Raw genomic sequence first — 17,657 nt, 5'->3', positions numbered from 1 at the left:
CTGCAACCTGGTCTTGGAAGCCACAGTTTTCAGTCTACAATCTCACATTGAATACTTTAGAAATAACTCACCTGCAAAGTTCCGCTTCCAACAACTAGAAATACAAGACAATTTTCAACCCTCCCTCAAAACTAAATGCATATTAATATTTATTTGCCCACTCAATGGAATGTGAGAAATATTACTGTGTTTAAAAAGGATTCTGTGAAACAAATATATGTCATTGTTTTCAAAATCCTGATCTATTTTATTCCTCCATCTATATAGCTCAACAACAGTTTAATTATTGATATTTTTCAACTACCCAGAGCAAGATTAAAGTTCAAAATGCAAACAAACTCATTTTCATTTTGAAAGCATTAATTCAAAATCGCAACAGTAACATAATAAAGAAGTTGCATGGCTGGATGCAAAAGATTTTTGTGGCAAATACATTATGGTAAACCTCAATTCAATCTTCCTGATTAAATACTTACAAAGTAGATGAAGAAACTCGCAGAGGTCATCACAAACCAAGGACAACTATCAAATACAATGATTGGCAGCCTGCTGAAATTATCTCTAGTAAGATTAGGGAATGTTGACACTCCGAGATCACATTCGTTTATATGGCAATAGAAGCCCGCTGTCAGCTTCAATAATTATTTCACTATATAATGTCTGGCACAGAGCCTGGCACATACTATACACACAATAAATATTTCTTGAATGAATAACTGGTATCACTTAATTATCAATCAAACATGAGAAGACATAGTAAAAAAATGCAAACACTTCCCCAATCAGAAATATTAGAATTAAGATCATAAAAATGTCAACTTCCATTAAATGTGCTCCTGTTGAGCCAGTCTCTTAATTTACTTTGAATCATTGTTTACAAATCATAAATCAGAAAGTCATCATTTTAGCATTTGTCAGCTCATGGCCAGCACAGTCATGCCTCAGGAACTTTCTATTTGCTTTCCTTTGCCACAATACCTGCATGGCTTGTCCCCTTCTTCATTTAGGGCTCTCCTTAAATGTTGCCTTATCAGAGAGGCCTTCCCTAACCAACCACATATATACAGTAACATACAGGTTTCACTCTCTAAATTAATTCCCTGGCTTTTTTCTTTTTTATCTGTAATGCGATATGATATACGTTTCTTGTCTGACTCCACCCACTAAGAACACAAGCTCAATAAGACAGGGAGTTTGTCTGCTCACTGATACTTTCCTGGTATCTGAAACAGTGCTGGGAAAATAATAGATAAAAACTGTTAGTTTGATAGATGAGTGAATAATTAAACTTAATTTTCTAATTATCATTTTTTATCTTTGTGAAAAGGCATTGTTACAAAAATGCTACTTAGTTCTCTCATTTCTATGAATTCTAGAGATTTGGCTTATCTGTTTATAACTTAAACTGTAAGAGTCACATACTTTATATTATCGGAACAAGGAGTATGCACATATTAACTGGACATTTACAGAAAAAAAAATTTGTTATGGCCAGCCAAATCCATCTGAACCTGACCAAATTACTGCATGATAATAACTGCTACTTATTAGGCCAATAATTAATCGTCAATACTCTCATAGCATCTCTATTGTATATTCTTACATGAGAATCTTGCTATTCCATCAGTCACCCATGGGAGATGATATCAACATTTGAGGACTGAATGTGACATCACCAGCACCATTTTTTGAAGCTTCTAAGAAAGCAGTTAAAATGTTTTGCCCACCTCAGTTGATAGAAAAATAGCAACAGAAGATAGTAAAAGTAGAAGTCTACAAAGAAGGAGTATGGATTTACAATTTTTTAGAATTGTTTCAACCAGCAGTGCTTCTCAAACGTTAACGTGCTAAGCAAGCAGCTAGGATCTTGTTAAATTGCACATTCTGATTCTGTAGAGCAGGGTGAGGACTGAAATTGTGCATTTTTAACACATTCTCAGGTAACCTTGTTACTGCTGGTCCCTGAACCACCTTGGTTTATAAGGAATTCTAATGTGAAAGTTACTGGAAGAATTGTTCAAATGAATTAACAAAACCGTAATATAAAATCAAAAGTAAAAGTTTGAGATAATACATTGTTAAAATGTTCATCACAACCAATTCATTTGACAGACTGTAACTACCTAAAGAAAGTAATTCATTTGTTCATCCAGTCATTCATATATTTGCATATGAAATGTTAGTCACTACACTTGGGAAAAAAACCCACCCATTTGTTCAGCTCCTCCTTTGCTCTATTCATTCTCACATATGTTATCTCATTTCAAGATTGGAACAGGCATTAAAAAAAAAAAGCTGAGCCAGATTTATTAGACATACTTTTCTTTCAGTCAAAGTGTTGACGATGATTCACAATTATTTCCCACGTTATGGCACCTATTTTCATCCAGATACTATTCATATCTCTCCTTCTGATGATGGAAACCAGAACTTAACTTCAGTTGGCCTCCTCATGGACTTGCTTTCATTTTTCTCCCCTTACTATCACAAAGGTTTTAGATTCCCCCTGCATCTGCTAACCACAATTATCAGAGAAGTTGATGGAACTTGCTGTGCTTATCTTTATGAGTCCTTGTAGAAATGTCAGTAAATCTCTTTTGCTCTCTGCAGGTTGCATTTTTCAATCAAATTAATTAGTTTATTCATAGAGAAGGAAATCTTCTGTCGTCCCTATGCCAGTAGTCTTCTTGTACTTCCACAGTTGGAAGTTTTGACTTTTTCTTCTCTCTCCCTCACCTCCCACCACCCGAAGGGTATTTTGCAGCATAAAATGAAACAAAACAAAAATTATTTTGCCTATTCTTCTTAAGGTTTCAAACTTGAGCACGTCAACTGAGTCTTGTTCTAATTATTTAAATTATGCAGTCAGGAGCACTTAGTTCATTCATTTAGTTCAATCTCATAAACATCGTTAAATATTTGTAACTGACCAACAGCAGCATGTCTGAGCAAAAGTACTCTGTGGCTAGAGATATTTTAACATACTTGTTTATTATATTAGTTTTCACTTCATCATCAATTCAAATCCATGAAGATACCAGAATTGGAGAGTAAAGAAAATAATAGGTAAAGAATCAAATGAGAATAGAGTAAAAAGGAGGGAGAAGCACCACATGTTTATTTTTTATATTCCTTTATAAGCATATTTTTAAATGTTTCAATTGAAAAATTATAACTGCAGATATAATTTTAGTCACCCTGGTCATGTTCCCTTATCCCTGTAGAAAATATCCACAAACATATCCTTTGCAAAAAAAAAAAAAAAAAAAAAAAAAAAGAATTAGAACAAGCTGGAGGGAAAAAAAAGACTGAAAAATATAGATGAAACAAAACTATATAGTATGGTTAAAATAATAAACCCATCTTATTTACAATGATGATCATTCTTCACATTTCGTAATAAGGTTGCTTTGACAAACTATGTTCTCATACACTATCTCAGCCGATGTCTTTTAGAGGTGTGCCAGACACATGGAGCTGTGCCGTTTTATGAATCAGAAACTGATGATCATAGAGGGGAAGTGTGTTGCCCCCATTCACATGAACAGATGTTTGAGAAAGTGAGACCCTATCTGTTAGGCAAATTAGAGTAGACTTAGCATAAAGTCAAAATGACAACACTTTGTTACCTCTATATTTTAAAAATTTCTTGTTTTGTTTGATAATTGTTAATGGTTTGTGGGCTAAACAGTATTTCCCAGATACAACCTACTTAAAGGTAGCATCCATATGGATGAGGCAAGGATGTCTATTACCAAAAAAAAAGCATCTTGACTGTTAAAAAGGTGAAAATGGGAGTCAAGATAGTGGAGTAGGTAAATGCTATGCTTACCTCCTCTGACAACCCCATCAAAATTACAACTAAACTACGGGACAATCATCATTGAGACTCACCTGAAGTCTAGCTGAACCAAAGTCCTACAATTAAGGACATATAGAAGAAGCCACCTTGAAACTTGTAAGAGGAGCAGAGATGGAGAACCCACACCCACACGTGACTGTTAAAAATCAGGAGGGAAATCTTGGCTGTGGAGGCCCCTCACAAAGGATCAAGGGGGTCCCAGTCCCATACTAGGCTCCCCAGCTCAGGTTCCAATGCCTGGAAGAAAAGTCAACATAACTTCTGGCTATGAAAACCAGCAGAGATTGTGGCTGAGTGACACGAGGGAGGCTAGAGCCCCAGGCACTCCCCTTAAAGGGCCTATGCACAGCCTGACTTGCTTGTCAGAATCACTTGATCTGAGCTCCAGCACTGGAGCAATGGCTTGAAAGGAACCAAGGACATACAGGGAGGAGCTGAATTGTCTAGCGTCATGGCAAGGGATGGAGGGGCAGCATTCCTCTGGACATAGGAGCTGGTGGAAGACACTGTTTCTTTGTTGAGCCCTCCCCACTCCCAACAACTGTAGAGATGCAGGTGACCACCATATCTGAGTCTCTATCAACCTGGTTAACATCATTTGTTCAACCACCTTCGTGATTCCCTGAGAACCCACCCCACCCAAATTTCAGGTCCACCCAAGCCATTTCCAGTGGCTTTTCTATACAAACAGCATGTCTTAGCTCATGCTGCGGACTTTCTTAAAATCTCTCAAATAATGTAATAATGTTTTCTAAGGTTCACAAAACCCAACAAACAGCATCTGATTTCAGAGTGTCCCATACCTCTGCATGAGCAGCCGTAAGCTTGGCACTAGTGACATTCGGTCTCGGTTTCTGGCTAGGCCTCTCGAGGCACTTCCAAGTCCAGCACAGGCAGCGGCAACCTGCAAATTGCTTTGTTGCTCAAGGCAGGTGGCCCCAGGCAGGGCACAGGCTGCAGCTGAACCTGGCCTGCAGCGGGTCCCCTCCCAGGAGACCCTGGAGCTGGAAAGTCTGGTGGCCAGTTTTGGACCAAGCTGGAGCATCACTTGGCCACGTCCAAGGACGACATATCCAATGGAAAGACTGGGTAGGCACCAGAGCCCAGCTAAAATTAATCCTGCTCCATAGGCCAACCCCTACACAACAGCTCCTCCATTGTAGTCAACGCTCACAGTCAATCAGCCAGAGGGTCACTCCTGCCCACTGAAGTGCAAACAGCAATCAAGACTCAACGACAGTAGGAGGGCACACACAACCCACACAAGGGACACACCTGGAGTACCTGGCTCTGGTAAGCAGGGAGACTGCACCACTGGGCCTCACAGGACACCTACTACATAAGGCCACTCTACTAAGACCGGGAGATGTAGCAGCCCTATCTAATACATAGAAACAAATACAGAGAGGCAGCAAAAGAGGGGAGAAAAAGAAACATGTCCCAAATGAAAAAACAGAACAAAGCTCAGAAAAGGAACTAAATAAAATGGAGACAATCTACCAGACACAGTGCTCAAAACACTGGTTATAACAATGCTCAGGGAACTTAGGGGAAGAGTAGATGAGCTCAAGAAGAACTTTAACAAAGAGATAGGAAACATAAAAATGGAGATAGAAAACATAAAGAACCAGTCAGAAATGAAGAATACAATAACTGAAATAAAGAATACATTAGGGGGAATCAACAGTAGGTTAGATGAAGCAGAGGACTGAAATAGCAATTTAAACGATAAGGTAGCAGAAATCACCCAAACAGAACGGTAAAAAGAAAAAAAGAATCCAAAAAATTAGGAGAGTTTCAGGGGCCTCTGGGACAACATCAAGTATACCAACATTCACATCATAGGGGTACCAGAAAAAGAAGAGAGAGCAAGGAATTGAAAACCTATTTGAAGAAATAATGGTGGAAAACTTCCCTAACCTGGTGAACAAATACTGTGTTTCCCCAAAAATAAGACCTAGCCGGACATTCAGCTCTAATGCATCTTTTGGAGCAAAAAATTAATATAATAAATAAATAATAATAAAATAAGACTGGGTCTTTGATATAATAATATAATATAATATAATACTGGGTCATATATTAATTTTAGCTCCAAAAGACACATTAGAGCTGATGGTCCAGCTAGGTCTTATTTTCGGGGAAACACAGTAGATACATAAGCCCAGAAAGTGCAGAGAGTCTCAAACAAAATGAACCCAAAGAGGCCCACACCAAGACACATCATAATTAAAATGCCAAAGGTTACAGACAAAGAGAGAATCTTAAAAGCTGCAAGAAAAAAGAAGTTAGTTACGTACACGGGAGCGCTCATATGACTATCAGCTGATTTCTCAACAGAAACTTTGCAAGCCAGAGGGATTGGCCGGAAATATTCAAAGTGATGTGAAATAAGGACCTACAACCAAGAATACTCTACCCAGCAAAGCTATCATTTAGAATCAAAGGACAGAAAAAGAGCTTCCCAGACAAGAAGCTACAGGAATTCATCACACCAAAACAGAGTTACAAGGAATCTTAGAGGAACTTATTTAAGATGGAAAAAAAGATAAAAACTATGAATAATAAAATGGCAATAACTACATATCTATCAACAATTACTTTCAATGTAAAGGGATTAAATGCTCCAATTAAAAGACAGTAGCTGAATGGATAAGAAAACAAAATCCTTACATATGTTGCCTTCAAGAGACTCACTTCAGATCTAAAAACACACAGTCTGAATGTAAAGGGATGGGAAAAGGATATTTCATGGAAAATGGAAACCAAAAACCACTGGAGTAGCAATACTTATACCAGACAAAATACTTTAAAACAAAGGCTATAACAAGAGACAAAGAAGAACCCAGTATTCCCACTTCTGGGTCTTTATCTGAAGAAACTCAAAACACTACTTCGAAGGGTGCTGTGCATACATATGTTCACTGCAGGATTGTTTACAATGGCCAAGACTTGGAGGCAGCCTGGACGTCCATCAATGGATGAATGGATAAAGAGGAGGTGCTACATATATACAATGGAATATTCCTTGGCCATGGAAGGGAATGGGTTCTTGCCATCTGCCATGGCATAGATGGACCTGGAGGGTATTGTGTTGAGTGGAGTATGTCAGACAGAGAAAGATAGATGCAATGTGATTTCACTTATATGTGGAATCTAAAGAACAAAATAAATAAACAAAACAGAAACAAAATCACAGATACAAAGAACATTTTCACGGTTGCCAAATGGAGGCGGTAGAAGGTGGATGCAAAAGGGGAAGGGTAAAGAAGTATAAATTGGTTGTTACAAAGTGGTCATGGGGGTATAAGATAGAGCATAAGGAATATAGTCAATAATATTGTAATAACTCTGTATAGTGTCAGATGGGTACTAGATTTGTTGGGTTGATAGATAGGAGAGGCTTGGGGAGCAGAGTGAAAAGGTGAAGGTATTAAGAAGTACAAATTGGTTGTTACAAAATAATCATGGGGATGTAAAGTAAAGCCTAGGGAATATAGTCAATAATATGGTAATAACTATGAATAGTGCCAGGTGGGTACTAAAGTAGCCAGGGATATCACTTCTTAAATTATATAAATGTCTAACAACTATGCTGTACACCTGAAATTAATAATCAATGTCACCTGTAATTGAAAAGTAAAAAAGAGGGGAAAAAGTGAAAGGGAATAAGAGGTCCAAATTTCCAGGTATTAAACAAATAAGTCATGGGGATGTAATGTACAGCACAGGGAATATAGTCAATAATATTGTGATAGCGTGGTACGGTGTCAGATGGTTGCTGGACTTATCATGGTGATCACTTCTTTAGGGATATAAATGTTGAATAACTATGATGTATACCTGGAACTAATATAATGTTCTACGATAGCTATATTTTAATAAAAGTCTTTTTTTAAAGGCAAAAAAGGAACTAAAATAAATATAGCAGCAATCATTTATGAATTAACCACTAGACTAAGATAGCGGAATGCACTCACGTATTATCACAACTACCATCTGGCATAAGACAGTAGCATCTCGTACCTGGGCTACTGCACTGACTTTGTAACTGCCCTCATTTCTTCCAGTAACATTACTTGTATATTCTGTACCTGTCGGTCCCCTACCTAAAACATTCTGATGGCTTTTTCTTGCACTTACGCTAGAACTCAGAACCCTTGTCTTTTACCCTAACAATGCCATACATGATGAGACCCCCACATATATTTCAACCCCATCTCATAACTCAGCTATCTAATCTTCCCTCTTGCCACTCTCCAGTCACGCTGGACTTTTGGTTCCTCTAACAACCCAAACTGTGCCTATTTCACGGTCTTCGCATTGGCTGTTCCCTCTGCCTAAAATGTACTTCTTCCTGATCTGCAAATCGTGGTTCCTTTTTTTTCACTGAAATTTCAAATTTGATGGTACAACATGCCTGGATCACAAAGGCTAAAGCAGCCCCTCAAATACTCCATCGCATTACCTTTTCATCTCTTTAGAAAACATATTCATAGCTGATATTTTTCTTGTGTTCTTTTTTATTGGGTGCCAGCCTCTCTAGAGATTTAGAAGATCTGGGACCTTCCCTTTGTGATCATTACTGTGTCCCCAGGGCCTTGAAATGTATCTGATATCTCAAGGCACTCCATTAATATCTGTGTGCGTATATGCATACAGGTACACATGTAGTGTTATATATAGTTTTATACATATATATGTGTATATATGTGTGTGTGTGTGTGTATATATCTGTACACATATATATAGTGACATGTATCACAAAGGATATATATCAAGCATAATTCGATTATGGCTGATAGATATGTTGGCAGATAATACTGCTGTCAAGTGTAAATATTCACAGATTTTAGGTATAAGCTTATGTATATTCTCAACCAATTTCTTTATTTATTTTTTACTTTTCTTATGAGATAGCAACTTAAAGAGTTCCAGCATGGCCTTGGTTATATCTCACATGCCTAGACAATCCTTAATTATCATTCCTCTCATCACTAAATCTATGCTTAGGCAGGGAGGATGGCTTCTGACTGGGTGTATCCACACCCTGTCTTTGGGAGAAAGAGAAGAGATGTGGACTAATCCATTTTTGTTTACTAGCAATTTACTAGGCCTTCCTACTCCAAAGTAATCATATGTTTGGAAACAACAGGGGATGCCCCGAAATTGAAGCTAATCATCAACATGACCAAGATATGGAAACAAAACAGGTGACAATTTATTAAAGCATGAAATAAAGCCTAGAACTATCGTGTTTTTAAATACTGACAACATCCTATTGTCATAATCAGCTTTTTGATTCCTTGAAAAAAATCTATCAGAAATCAGGTCCAGCACAGTTTGCATAATGGCTTACCTCATTTAGAATTTAATCGATTTTTTGCATGAACACACACAAAGTTAGTAAAGTGGTATGGAATACTTACTGTTATTTATAACCTCACAAGAGATTCATGAATGTGCTTTGCTTTAACAATACTTTGTGTATTTCAACAAACTGATCAAAAAGACTCTGTGCTACATACAAGTGGTTCCATATCCGTGTTTTATTTTTAAAACCCTACATTTTAGCAAAAGCTATTCCAGCGAAAAGGCTGCCCTTGCCCTCCTGATAACCATTCTAAAAGCTTAAACACAAACCAAAGTTCCCCAATCTTCCGTAAGAACAAACTGGTTTTTGATGTTAATCCTCGCTAAGTAGTGATATTACTATTTTAGGTTTCCCATCCTCCAGTAAGATGAGGATGAGGAAATGACACAAATACATTGTAACGATTTCTTCAATTCATCTTTTTAAAAATGTGATAGTAAACAGATTGGAAACTTGGGATTTTAATTTAGGTTGAATTCACCTTTTGCTGCAACTCAGTCTCCAACTGCAATTAGCTGATTAGAATGAATAATTAATGCCACATTGTTAGTCCTACCCAAGAAAAGGAGTGAGAAACGATGGTAGTACTTAGCCTTCAGAAGAAGATGGAAAGATGGAGTGCACATAGCTGAAGAGAGTGGTACTACTGCAGGAAAAGCAGTAAAGGAGGAGGCTGGGTATTAAAGACTTCCAAATTTCATCTGAGATTGCTTTGCTTAAGTTACACAGATTGGTGCAAACAGAAGTTGTAACCTGAAGAACACTGGCATATGACCATGAGTAGGCAGGTCTATGCCTTCTGATTTATGATGATAAATGGGTGGAGTAAATTAGTTGACCGTTGGGCAAAACGGGAGGGTGCAGTCCAAACTAATAGTTATGATGGTTATTATAACCCTCACCGCAAGGGTTAGTTTCAACCATCAAAACAATCACGGCAGGGGAGAATGTCAATATGCATAGACTAGTATCTTCTGGTTTATAATACCAGTATTTGTGAAAATTCTATCTTACATTTGCCTTCCTTATTCTTTCAAAAGATATGAGCCCAAAAATGTGTACCCTCCCCCATTGTCACACTGTAATTTAGCACTGGAATCGCAATCGTCCCAGCATATCTAATGAGTTTCTTTGGTCCTATTTTAAAGCTTTTAATCTTCATAAATAACAGCTAAGTAAACTTAAGGCGCTTGGACAATTTCTTTGGCTTAATGTATTCAAATCCACAGTTGGCACTTCATTTCTTTTCATTTAAAAAATAAATCTATCTTGTCTCGATAGGCTCTCCATGAATTCACACACCTAACAAAATAAATCAAAGCAACATGTCGAGAATAATGAGATCTACTTGTTACATTTATAAGAAAAGTGCCATTTCCAGAAATGTCTCAAAAATTCTTTTTTGATGAAGTCAGTATATATTCTCAAAATACTTCATAACCATAGAGTACTCGAATAAGGATTTCCAAACACAGATGGGAAACCTTTTTAAAAGAGGATTTCCATAAACATATGTGAAACTATTTAATAGTTTTGAGGGCTTTTCCATTAGAAGTTTCCAGTCAGCTGTACCTAATAGGTGATTCTATGTACAGACATACCTCGTTTTATTGTGCTTCGCTTTACTGAGCTTCACAGATGTAGCTTTTTAAAAAGTTGAAGGCAGGACTCTCCACCAGCAAAAAGATTCTGCTCACTTTATTGAGATTCTCACTTTATTGCAGCAGTCTGGACCCGAACCCACAATATCAGCGAGATATGCCTGAACATGGTTTCCTGTAAATACTTCCATGCCTTTAATAGTCACGTTTTAATTTGGGGGGAAAACTTGGAAAATAGTGCATATGACAACAATTTGGCAACTTTTAAAGCATAGTTCTGTAGAAACTGGCCCTTCTATCCAACATCTCCTCTTCAATTACAAACGTGAAAACCAAAAAGTAACAGGGATGAAAATCCAAGCGAAATGTCCCCTGAAGAGTTCTGTATGTTTCAGGAACAAACAGAGACTCCTAACTTCAATAATAGTAACATTCCAAAAAGTGTTGTTTTTAGAAATTAAAAACAAAGACTTACTTGCTTTGCTTTTCCATGCTAGCTACCCTGAGGCATTCCCATCTTGAATTTAGGAGACTCATTTGTTCCTGTACTTCCGTTTCTTCATCTTCTGATAATTTTCCTGTTCCAATCAGTTGACTTCCCAATTGTAGGACATTACCAACCCGTCCCTGATGGGATGTCAAATCCATCATGTACCCCTGAAAGGAAAGAAGTTGAAAACAGGGATTAACACTTTAGATAAACCATGACAGTTTTGAATTTTGTTTTTTTGATCTTAAATGTGTAGCTCATTTAAACTATATTATCAGTACAAGTATTTTAATTTTTATTGAAGAAAACCCAATACTGTTTTGAATACGATTCAATAATGAGTGTCAGTCACCTTCTGCAGAGGCAGACCCTAAGATGAGGATTTCTGTGCAAGTGATTTATTGAGGAAGAGCTCCCGAGGGAGACCTGCAAGGGAGCTGAAGAAGCAAGAAAGAGGACAGGGAAGGAGAGAAAAGTAAGTGTGTCATCTCAGAACAAGTCTCCCACTGAGGGTAGTTCATCCCGATACCATGCAGGTACTCTGGAGTGTAAGTTATAGCTTAGCATCGCCTTGACCCAAGAGAAGGGAGCTGGGATTTCACATTCCTGTATGAGGCACCGGCAAAATCAGATCTCAGCACCTTCAAATGGTGTTCTCCAAGGCAGAACTTCAAATGCTAGCTGTTGGGATCCCCAGCACATGATCATTTGTTTGTTTCCATCTCAAAATAAAAACTAAATGATCATGGGGCAGCCGGATGGCTCAGTTGGTTAGAGAGTGAGCTCTTAACAACAGGGTTCCTGGTTCGATTCCCACATGGGCCAGTGAGCTGTGCCTTCCACAACTAGATTGAAGACAACCAGCTGCCGCTGAGCTGACACTGAGCTGCCAGAGGGGCGGCCGGATGGCTCAACTGGTTAGAGTGCGAGCTCTCAACAACAAGGTTGCTGGTTCAATTCCCACATGGGATGGTGGGCTGCGCCCCCTGAAACTAAGATTGAAAACGGCAAATGGATTTGGAGCTGAGCTGCGCCCTCCACAACTAGATTGAATGGCAACAACTGATGGGTCCTAGAAAAACACACTGTTCCCCAATTAAAAAAAAAAAAAAAGGTAAATGACAAAAATAGCAAGATCTTACAAAGTGACTGAGATAAAAAGAGAGACTTGCCATTATGACAAATCATGGGCTTTGTTTCATGAATCGATGTTTTGCTTTACCTCATGAGTATGAAACTGTTCTTTCACTTCTTCTACATTATTGGAAATCTCTCCCTGTGCTTGCAAGGTGTCCTCGGCTGAAAGAAGCCATGAGAGTACTTCTTCTAAAGCTGTTTGGTAACTATCCAGGTTTACTTCAGTCCCCATCAGCAAACTGCCAAATGACTTGTCTCCAGGAGCTTCCGAACGCTGAACAATAAAATAAATTGGGTGTTATGCAATTAGTATTTTTGCAGACTGTTCCAGTACATTAAATGATAAAACAAATGAAATATTTAAAATGCTAGAAACATCCACTTGCATTATCAGAGATATGAAAAGCAGACACACACACAAGTGTGAGCCCGCATTTTAACGGCTTCCCAAACATACAAGCAAATTTTCAAACGGGAGCCGAAATCCCCTTCAAATTAATATTTTATTAAAGCTCTTCTGGATTACTATAAAGACTGCATTAGTACATCATCTCCTCATGTTACATTTTCCATGCTACAAATTTTCATCCATAGGTAACTTTTTTCGGTTCATACGTTCAATCTTTTACATATACATTATTGGTATTACATTTAAATATTTTTGCAATGGCATTAAAGGAAACATCTTTTCCCAAAAGCCACTAAATAATGAAATATTTCTGAAAATTTACAAAGAGTTACCAGTATGAAAGTAAGCAGGGGCAGGGAGGTAAACTTTCAAAAGAAATACCTCATTTACACATCTGAAATGTCTAACAATATAATAACTTATATGAACTAAGCCTTTATCTCCAGAAGGCCATGGTTTAAATAGCAAGACATTATCTTAGGAGAAGTAAAATATGAAGTATTTACTTCTGAATTGAATTACCAGGATGTTAAGGGAAATTCTCAACAGTTGTCTTGGAATTTCTGCTGGGACCACAGAGCTGAGAACAAAGGATATGAAGTATCCATAATTCAAAAGAGAAGATCCAGGCCACGGATGAAGGAATCACTAAAAGGTGACCACAAAACTGGCCCCACAACCCTTAACCCACTACCTAGCTCAACGGTGTGTAAGAGGAAGCAAGGAGACTGGACAATTCTGGTGAGAAAGGATTCCTCTGGAATGCTATCCACGCCCATACCTTCTCCCCACCTCCAGCCAAGAAATGGAGACTTCAAGAGAATCACCTGCAGAGGATATGGTAGTTTCCAGGATGGAATGTTGACCTCTAAACCTAGCTGTGTGTTTGCAGAGATTCAGAATAGTACGATGGGACAAGTACTACCAAGCGCCAGGAGAGACCTCGTAGGATAACTTATGTGCCTGCTGTTTTAACCTTTGGGCAACTACCAGTGGTAAAAATGTGAGTGAATAAGAAAATCGGCTTGACTTCGTTTGGGTCAAGTGCACTCATGCTAGGTTGCTGGGCAGCAAAAACCTAACTAAGATAGTAGAATGCACTCACGTAAGATGAAAGATCGCCCTCCAGAGGGTTTCCTGCTGAGGGAAGGAACACAGGCACTGCTAAAATAGGAGCAGAGCAAAAATACTGGAGAGATATTTGGAGAGGAATCTTCTGTATAGTCCACATATAGCAAGCAAGCCCTGGGTCCTATCAAGCAGGGTTTTGCAAAGGAAACAAAAGGCAGTGTAGAACAATTAGAAGCTACTGTGGGAAATTTCCCAGTCTTGCCTAGAGGACACCAATCCTTTTGATGGTTCTCCCCGGCAGGTTTACCTTTAATCTCCAGTCCCCCTCAATGCTGAGCCCTATCCCACTGAACTGCCAACTCCAACTGTGCGCTTCTGATAAATGCTCCAAAATGGAAACTTGCACATCAAAAATTTCTCCAACTATTAAGTCCTTTAGGATGGCAAAGCACAGGAGCAGTCTTTGGGGTGATATTTTCATCAAAGGATGCGCTTTATCTGTTTCTAGAGAAGTGGCAGAAATATGTCATCCTGGTAAGTCAAACTCACCCAACTCTAGTATCTCCAACAGGGCCTAAGTGTCCCGAGAGGGCTATTTGCAAGGGCTTTCCCCAAGGGAATTTCTGAAGGTCTTAGGGGTGATAACAAGTTTGTTGGTATAATCCCTTCTGCCCATCCCTAAACACTATGAATTAAAAAAAACACTGAAGTCAGCATTAAGAGGGGAAAAGTCACCAAATGGCAGCCTGGCAGATGTGTGTACATGGGACTGACGTCATGGTTGTGAGACGTCAGCAGGTGCACAATGCCCACCCCACAGTAGGACCCCATGCTGGTTTTATCTGCTCCTTGACATGGCCATCCTCAAATTCTTAATCATTTTACCTTTGAACTTGCGTTTTGTAAGCAAAGTCCAATGGGGTGACGAAGTATGCACATGAGCAGAGGATGTAAGTGCAATGTGTGCATCTGCCCCATTTGCATATATCTTGTTTAATGTCCCTTGAGCACAGAATTCTGGTAGACCCACAATATGTGGCAATTTACCGCGACTCAAGCAAGTAAAAGGTTATGTCACAGAATTCTGGTAGACCCACAATATGTGGCAATTTACCGTGACTCAAGCAAGTAAAAGGTTGTGTCATGTTATGTCATGACTGAGTGAGGGCACGGACAACCCCAGGAAGTCATGCTTTCTATTTGAAACAGAACAGGCCTCAAAGACAGAAAGAAGGCAATTCTAAGAAAACACAAACAATCAAGGAACCCTGTCATATCCTTGCTCACTCGTATTTCTTCCCTATATTAGCCAACCATTTATGCTGAAACTGATTACATAGAAAGAAAGGGAAAGATGGAGTGACCCCTACTTCCTTTTCCTTTCAGTCCTTCCTTACTCATCAGTAAGCTACAGGTAAAGAATATTAGTAGAATATGCACCTATCAAGAAGAGAAATAAAAACAGCTGTGCTAGTTGTGCAATGTTTCCATGTTAAGAATGAAATACATATGCATGTACAACCTACAAAACATAAATTGCCTGATAAGAGTGATTTTGCATGAGTTAAATGCTTTTAAATTGACATTTACAACTGCAATTGCACAATATAACAATAAGCTGTAAAACTCATAATAATACTTTAAAATTTTAATTTTCTTTATTCGGTATTATGTTAAATAGCAAAAAAAACACCACCATGGCACGTCAAGAGAGAGACCGTGGAATTAAAAAACACAGCTTTATATTTTAGTACTTTTAACAGCACTTCCCTTCCTGCTTTTTGAACAAGGGGCTCTGGATTTCATTTTTCAGTAGGCCACACAAATTATGTAGCCACCCCTGTGTGTAGGTGGAAAACAATCCAATCCAATCCTGGATATTTTGCCTTTTCTGGTTACAGGTGAGAGTTGACCGGGAGCTTTATTATGAACAGTAGAACATGGTTGTAAAACCCAGGGGCTTTGAAGATAAACAGTCAATGTCTGAGTCTTGACTCAGACCTGAGGTCTTGTCACCCTAGGAAAACGACTTAGTCCTATCATAAGCCTTAGCTTCCTCATACATAAAATAGGAACAATAATGCTTCCCTAATAAGATTATGGGAAGAATCTAAAGGAGAGCATATAAAAAGTTTGGCAGAATGCCTGACTGTGTGTAAGAACCCAGTAAAGTGTGTTAGGCTGTAATTATTATTAGATTCTTGTATACATAACAACCATTTTGAAACACAATCTGCCCCAAGGTTACCTACTTAAGTCACTGGCCAGATTTCAAGAGTCAGGCGATTATTGTAGGAAAAAATGACCCAAAAAAATGTCTAAGAGCAAACATCAATTAAATCAAACCTTTCTGAATCTTCAACCTCAATCCAGCTCCTATTTAAAAATTCTAAAAAATCATCAATGATCTTGAGTTCAGATAATTTCCAAATGATAAACTGCAAACAGCACAATTATTCAAGTCACACAACAGTGTATTTCACCATTGCACAATTTGGATTAAAAAGTAAACACTTTATGATATGCTGATATTTATAGAGGCTTGAAGTTTTCGAGAAAAATTTAACAGGCAAATCTTTATCCTCAAGGATATGATAGCCAATACTCATAAATTCTGAATCTAAATGTGCTCTATGAGGATGTTCATAAAACAAAAATTTTGCAAAGACAGCCTTATTAAAGTTAAATTCAAACATGAACAAGCTGGGTAAAATTACGTAAATAACTCAATTATTATTTATATCCATAAATTTACCTCTACAAATATGTATGATTATGGTCAAAATTTTCAGCTGGACTCTGAGGGATTCTTTCTCTGTCTAGAACATTGTTTTTCAAATTGTAAGTCATGATCCATCAGTAATTCATGACATCATTTTAGCAGGTCATGACAAGGAATATTTTATTTAAAATTACATAGAACATGTAACAATGTATATGCTGACAGGTGGACCCTAGACTTATTGTGGTGATAATTTTGCAGTGTATCCAAACACCAAATCATTCTGTTGTACACCTGAATCCAATGTAACATATCAATTATACCTCAATAAAGAAAAAAAGAAAGTTATAAAATCAGGATTCAAATCCAGACCTAATGACGGTAAGCCTGTACTCTTGCACTAATGCCTCATTGCATCTCTAAAATACCCAAATGTTTATGTTGAAGAGGGTCAGATTTTCATATCCTGCTGAAGGTAGTAATTATGTCAGGAAATCTTATTGTAAGAAATAAATCAACAATATACATGTTAAACATTAACTTAAATAAAATAATCAGTCAGCGTCATTTATATTAAGGATCAGTACTGTTTTGTGATTTTTTTTTTGGTTTCAGATATGCATATATATGTATGTCTATATATGTATATGTATATATGTTCTGGGTCTAGATGAAAAAATGTTTTTTTGTACCGTGTTTCCCCGAAAATAAGACCTAGCCGGACAATCAGCTCTAATGCATCCTTTAGAGCAAAACTTAATATAGGACCTTATCTTATTTTACTGTAAGACTGGGTCTAACATAACATAACATAACATAACATAACATAACATAACATAATATAATATAATATAATATAATATAATATAATATAATATAATATAATATAATACTGGGTATAATATAATACTGGGTCTTATATTAATTTTTGCTCCAAAAGACGCATTAGAGCTGATTGTCCGGCTAGGTCTTATTTTCAAGGAAACACGGT

General features: G+C 37.7%; 1 protein-coding gene across 6 annotated transcripts in view; it reads right to left on the bottom strand.

Moving 5' to 3' along the window:
• The window catches only part of DMD (dystrophin), a 2,143,628-nt gene that overhangs the window by 1,469,974 nt on the left and 655,997 nt on the right, over positions 1-17,657 (bottom strand). For all 6 annotated transcript variants that reach the window (XM_033109718.1, XM_033109734.1, XM_033109713.1 and 3 more), the window contains exons 10-11: positions 12,550-12,738; positions 11,313-11,494 (exon numbers count right to left, since the gene is read on the bottom strand). In XM_033109718.1, the coding sequence (XP_032965609.1) occupies positions 11,313-11,494; positions 12,550-12,738 (371 nt within the window). The remainder of the gene's footprint in view (positions 1-11,312; positions 11,495-12,549; positions 12,739-17,657) is intronic.

Source organism: Rhinolophus ferrumequinum, chromosome X (assembly GCF_004115265.2).
Source record: "Rhinolophus ferrumequinum isolate MPI-CBG mRhiFer1 chromosome X, mRhiFer1_v1.p, whole genome shotgun sequence".
Taxonomy (NCBI): domain Eukaryota; kingdom Metazoa; phylum Chordata; class Mammalia; order Chiroptera; family Rhinolophidae; genus Rhinolophus; species Rhinolophus ferrumequinum.
Note: the sequence above shows the minus strand (reverse complement) of the source record. Positions and strands in the feature narration are given on the sequence as shown.